At 37.8% G+C, this 6615-nt stretch overlaps 1 protein-coding gene across 2 annotated transcripts; it reads left to right on the top strand.

Annotated features, from left to right (window-relative positions):
- Window positions 1-5690, top strand: LOC101646912 (olfactory receptor 4C15-like). 2 transcript variants are annotated; one of them, XM_013006108.2, is made up of 2 exons: window positions 1-25; window positions 4753-5690. In XM_013006108.2, exons 1-2 carry the CDS (start codon window positions 4-6, stop codon window positions 5688-5690), a joined length of 960 nt encoding a protein of 319 aa, XP_012861562.2. In that variant the 5' UTR covers window positions 1-3. The 2 variants fall into 2 exon arrangements, with proteins under 2 accessions (XP_012861562.2, XP_045146929.1); XM_045290994.1 differs by lacking the exon at window positions 1-25 and having other exon boundaries at window positions 4692-5690.
- The last annotated feature ends 925 nt before the right edge of the window (window positions 5691-6615 follow it).

Here is a 6615-nt window from a genome sequence, read left to right as displayed (position 1 = left end):
AAGATGTCACTTTCCAGGGCAGCGTGTGCCCTTGCGATGTTACAATGGAAGGAGTGTGGAGGTGTGCCCAGGTCAAACGGTGGTGTTGTATGTATGCAATGCCGGTGGCCCAAAAACAGTGCTGATTTTTTGCTGCACATGCTTAAAATTGCAGAGAACGATGCTGCACTTCAGGGTTTAGATGTGGATCCTCTGGTCATTGAGCACGTTCAGGTGAGCAAAGGTCCCCAAGATGTGTCGCCAGGCTTACAGAGTTCATGGTCAGGTCAATCCATCCATGAGCTCCCCCTGCCACGTGGAAATGATCCTGACTGAAAGGAATCAATTGTTCCTAAAGCTGAAGAGGAGGTTGCAGAGAAGAAAGAGATCTCCCAGAAGAAACTGAAGAATCAAAACTTATGGCTTGGGAGTAAATTAAGCTTAAAATAATAGTTAATAAAATTAAAGTAGGACAATAAATATGGGTAGAAGAAGATGTTTCTGAGACAGAGACATGGATTTAAAATCGGTAGCAGAGTGACTAGAGGGGAGGGGTAATATCATGTCTTAGCCATTTATGTAAAATTTACAATAATCAAAAAATTTTAATGTATGAGTATAGCCCATATTATGTTATCATAATAATTCTACCTCATAAATAAATATTTAAATATTACCTTCTTTTTATAACTTACTTAGTTGATACATAATATGGTGGCATGGATTTTACTTGATTAAAAAATTATTAAATGTTAAGAGTATATGGAAATACATATTATAAAGGGAAAACATCTGTAATGTCATGTCTTTCCTACTAAATTTTAAAATTATAATTAAATATCTATGCAAATGATGATTATTGCATTTTTGGTTTTTCTCATTTGACATATTGTAAAAAGATCTCAACATCTATGTATTTGTTATAAATTAGTACTTCATTTGCAGCCCTATTAATCTGAAGTCATCTGCTTTGCATAAAGAACTTATTATTATTCATAATTTTGGGCATTTCTAATATTGTGTTATTATAAATCACACTATCATATCATGTTATAAAACTTCCTCTACCTCATTTCACCTTAGGAATGATTGTTTTGAGTTGCAGGGGCAACTAGCATTCATGATAGAAATGTGTTTATGAGTCTAGAATTATTTATTAAAGTGTTTTTTGAATGGATTACATGAATGAAAACAACTTCACTGCAGTATTAATCATGAGTATAATTTAAACAAACAAAAAGCAAACATTTTGATGTAGTTTATTCTTGAGGTTATTGCAATCTCCTAACCATGTAGATAATGCTTCAGAAAAATATCAATATCAATATTTCACATCGCCAAAGATGTATGCTTGCCAAACGCATTCAGAATAACTCTCTTATTGGACTCCCAAAACAAAACAAAACAAAAACATGCAGCAATCAGCCCACTACCATCAAGTTGATGCCAACTGATAGCAACATGGGTGCTATCAAGGATGGGTTTTAACAGATCAGATAGCCTCATGGTTCTCCCTCACGGTCAACAATCTGTGGTTTGCAGCTGAACTCTTAATCTGACAGCACTATTAGGGCTTCTTTAGATTAGTGTAGTTCAATATAGATCAATTTGACCTCCGTTGTGAAAACAGCTACCTCAAGTAAAGTGCATCCTTGCGGTTTGACAGCTACCAAGGGATTACAGAAATGCCACGCTTTTTAAAAGTGCCCACACATTGTGACCAAATAAAATAGTTTGCATTTTTTAATTTTAAAAAGATGCATAGAGGAACTTATCAGTAAATAAACTTCTCATTCTTGTTCATGGTAAAGTGGGAAGTAAGTGTATGAAAATAGAGATGTTGACAATATTTTTGTGTGTCATTTGGGTCTGGGATCTGGATCTTTATTGAATGTTTCTGTGGATATTGTGTTACCTGATTCTGCCAATGGGCATTATTAGCCTGCTCACTTTCCAGAAGCAGAAACCAAGGAATTTTAGGTAAGTTGACATGCAACTATATCCAAGAGTTTGAGTTTGAACTCAATCCTGTAGGGGTGTGGAGTTGATGTTCGTACTAATTTCACTTCATTGTCACTGTGCTTTTGTCCTTATCTAACCTGGGCACTGCTGGAATCTATAGTGATAGGTTTCATTTTCCTATCAGATGATTGCTGTCAATCCTGATGACCCTATTGAATTTGTTTTATATTCTTTTTTTTATGAGTGACAACTTATAATTGTGGCATAACTAGGACTTCCTAGACTACAGGGGGCATAGAAGAATTTTTTTTTATTATAAGAAGACAGAATACATTTGTGTATTCATATTTCATTTGTTAATTAAAAAATCATTTTATTGGGGGCTCATACAACTCTTATCACAATCCATGCATCCATCCATTGTGTCAAGCATATGTGTACATTTGTTGCTATCATCATTCTCAAGACTTTTCTTTTAACTTGAGCCTTTGGTATCAGCTCCTCATTTTCCCCCTGCCCCCCACCCTCTGTCCCTCACAAACCCTTCATAATTTAGAAATTATTATTTTTTCACATCTTACACTGTCCAATGTCTCATTTGTTAAGTTTTATGGTTAAGTTTTATTTGATAAGTCTAAGTTGATTTCAACCAAATCAGTCTATAGTGGTAATACTTACAAAAGGCTACACTGTTCTTTGGTTCATCTCTTTTGTAAGCTATTTGACTAAACTTTCTGTTATATGTACAGGCAAGGACAGTCCTCCCTCAACACTGTGTCTACCTGTGGACAATGAAGTTAAAAGTTGAAGTAACTGGCGAACGCCTGGAAATGCTTCTATGGGTAAAATATTTGGCTTATTAAGTGAAATAATAATAAGCACAATTTGCAAGGGATTTGCTTATTATAAGCAGCATTCTCATATTTTCAATATTCCTCTCCTCATAATCCTGTGAGATGACCAGGTATGCTCTATTGGAATTAATTTAGAATAAAGTCATATAACTTTGAAACAGATATACCTTGAGGAGCTGCTCTTAATCAGACTGGCTTATACTGTATAAACAATTGGGTAATAAGTAATAAAGTCTTAAACCTGATTTGTATTTAACATATTGTTTCTATTCCTTACCTAAATGGTTTATGTTAATTTGTATATGCATGTGATCTGTGTATATATCTATTGGATCATTTTCTTCTGATTATAAGTTGTTTGCAATTTATTTCTACTGTGAGGTCTCATTGCACATAAACTAAGGAATGTCAAGGTTTCAACCTTGAGAGTTCGGTGGAGCCAGTAAGAAGTCTATCCTTGCTGGTCAGTTCTAGTAAAGGAAAAGTCTCCTCCTTCTTTGTACTGATCGTTGGGTATTATTTTGGGCTTTATAGTCAGAAAATCCCAGATAGATATCTTGTTAATGTTTTTTAACTTACCCTCTCAATGCAGGATTTTTCTACAAGTAAACAGGGATCATAAAACCTAACATTGACTTTATCCTAGATCATTGCCACCAAACAATTGCTTTTCTTGAAATATTTCACTTAGACATGACTTCATAACTCAGCAGTTGCTATTATTATTTTTATGGACTCTAATTTCCTTTTAAAATAGTTAATTAAAAAAGCAAGCAACCAAGCACTTAAAATGTCCCCATGTGTATTAGTCTGGGTACTTTGGAGAAACAAATCCACAGAAACTCATGTATAAGAGAGTTTTATGTAAAGAAAGTGTGCATCACAAAAACATCCCAACCCAATGCTGCCCAAGCCCACAAGTCCAACATTAACCCTTTAACCCAACACCAGTCCACAAAGTCCTCCACCTCACAAAACAGAGGCAATGATGCCGACTGCAGGAAGAAAGCTGAGTCAGTGAACGAACAAGCATCTCAGCACTAGCAGGGGTCTCCACACGGCTGCTCCAGCACCCAGGGCTGCATCTGGATAGGTCCAGGTAGCTTCTCCTTGGGGATGTCTTGTATGAAGTCAGCCTTGCAAGCTGAATCAGGGAACTGCTAAGGCAGCTGCACCCTGGTGCGACCATCACAAAGCAAGAGACCTGAGAACTAGAAAGGCAAGGCTCACCACCCATTTATCCCTCGGCCTTTCAATTAGCCCCACATGTGATTATCGGCCAGGCTAGCACAATTAACTAACTCACCATGATTAACAATGAACTAGACACTTTTATATGGGTTTTTATGTTCTATTATTTTAATTCATCTTACATTCCCTGTTCAGCTCAGACTTGTAAAGTAATGTTTGGGGAGATAAGTATTATTTCCAAGTGCATTTTGAACTGCATGTTATCTCTTCTACTAGGGACAAGGAAGTCTCCTGATTGATGCATTTCCCTTGCAAGTCATCCTGGTTCCCATGCCTTGTCCATGACAGGCATAACTAATACATTGCAGTCTACCTCTTCTCAGAATTTGGATGTGCTTCAGAATACTCTTCAACAATTCACTCTAGGTAGTTACTGAAAACTAATCAGAGTTGGAAATTAAGATTATTAAAAAACAAACAAAATAAAACTCTCTCTCACACCTACCACATACAAAAGTTTTACATTTCCCCTATTGAAAACCCCACAATATTTATTTTTAACTTTAATTCGGCCTATATCTGTCTTCTGCCATCAATAACTCTCTAATTTTGTGTTCTCAACAGCAGTAGCACTTACAATAAGTAATTTTTCTTATGAATGCACCACATTATTGATGATTATGCTGACAGCTAATCAGGTCTGAGCCAAGTATCTCTTTTTGTCATTTCAGATTCTACATGGTCATTGCACTGGTTTCCTCTGAAGTGATGAAAAATCAAAGTGTTGTTACAGAGTTCATCCTCTTGGGACTGTCACAGAATCCAAATGTTCAGAAAATCATATTTGTTGTATTTTTGTTCAGCTACATTGCAACTGTTGGGGCCAATTTGCTCATTGTTGTGACCATTGTCAGCAACCCAGCACTCCTGGGCTCCCCCATGTACTTCTTTCTGGCTTTCCTGTCCTTCCTGGATGCATGCTTCTCCTCAGTCATTGCCCCAAAGATGATTGTGGACTCCATCTCTGAGAAGAAAACCATCTCCTTTGTGGGCTGCATGACCCAACTCTTTGCTGAACACTTCCTTGCTGCAGTGGAGGTGATTGTCCTCACTGCCATGGCCTATGACCGCTATGTGGCTATTTGCAAGCCCCTGCACTACCCCTCTATCATGAACTGGAGGCTCTGTGGCATCCTGATGGGGGTGGCCTGGACTGGGGGCTTCTTGCACTCTGTGATACAAATTCTCTTCACTTTCCAGCTGCCCTTTTGCGGCCCCAACGTCATTGATCACTTCATGTGTGATTTGTATCCATTACTGGAACTTGCTTGCATGGACACTCACACCCTTGGCCTTTTTGTGGTTGCCAATAGTGGGTTAATCTGCATCATAAACTTCTCCTTGTTGCTTATCTCTTACTGTGTCATCTTAGTGTCATTGAGAGCTTATAGCTCTGAAGGTCGGAGGAAAGCTCTCTCCACATGTAGTTCTCACATTGCTGTTGTGGTGTTGTTCTTTGTTCCTTGCATTTTTATGTATGCAAGACCTCCATCTTCATTGTCCTTTGAAAAGATGGTGGCCATATTTCCTACCATGATCCCTCCTCTGCTCAATCCTTTGATTTACACGTTCAGAAATAAGGAAGTGAAAAATGCCATGAGGAAGTTGTGGACCAGATTGATATTGGTTTCAAATGAAAAATAAAATATAGACCTTAACAAAGACAACAACAACAACAAATCCATTTCAAGAGGAAAGAAATCAAAATGGGCTTTAGCAAGAACTTTCTAGAGGATGGACTTTGGAAGACAAAATCTGATGCAGTATAACAGAAAAGCACTAGTGTGGTGGGGGTCAGAGCATGTTCTTCCATCGACAGACAGCGTATCATCTCAGAGCAGTCAGTTCATTAGTCTCACATGTTACCTAAAGACAGTTGAATGCAATGCTTGTCAGTTTGTTTGTTTGTTTTAAAATATATAAGCATCAAAAGAAATGAGTAAAGAGAGGAATCATATTATTTCTTTTTTTTGGTAACAAGTGTACTGAATTTTATTTCTTATAAAAATGAAATAAGTCCTAATGCATTAGCAACAACAACAAAACTATTCTCACAGGAGAGGTGACTTTGTCAAGAGAATGAGGTAGGGAAATGCAGGCGTGGACCGAGGAGAAGGGACCCAGTCTTCAACCTGGAAAAGGCTCTGAGCATTTCAAATAGCCTTCCCTCGGGGAGAATCATGAGCACAAACCCCGGTGAAGTATACATTGCTCCGCACTCATTATACATGGCGTCCGACAGGGAGCCAGGTAACCATAGTATCCAAATGAGAGAGACAGAATTCTGAACTCTTGTTGGAAACCGAAAAGAAAATCCAAAACCAAACCTACTACCATCGTGTTAATTCAAACTCAATAGTGTGGTTCTCGCAGGTCAGATTGGCTTTGCCTTTGTAAGAGGAGTGGGTGTTTGTAGAGAATTGGCTGGTGAGGGAATGCCCAGTGATTAGCAGTTCTCCATCTCTGGGCAACGATCAGAGGATTTACCATTTACTTTATACTCTTTCATTTTGTTTGAAGTCTTTTAATGGTTTTGTTTGGTGTTTAAAGTAAAGTAAGCAAGGTGTTT

Source organism: Echinops telfairi, unplaced genomic scaffold (genome assembly GCF_000313985.2).
Source record: "Echinops telfairi isolate 266 unplaced genomic scaffold, ASM31398v2 ScPeMD7_60;HRSCAF=208, whole genome shotgun sequence".
In the NCBI taxonomy this organism is placed as follows: Eukaryota; Metazoa; Chordata; class Mammalia; order Afrosoricida; family Tenrecidae; genus Echinops; species Echinops telfairi.
This window is presented reverse-complemented; position numbering and strand designations above follow the sequence as displayed.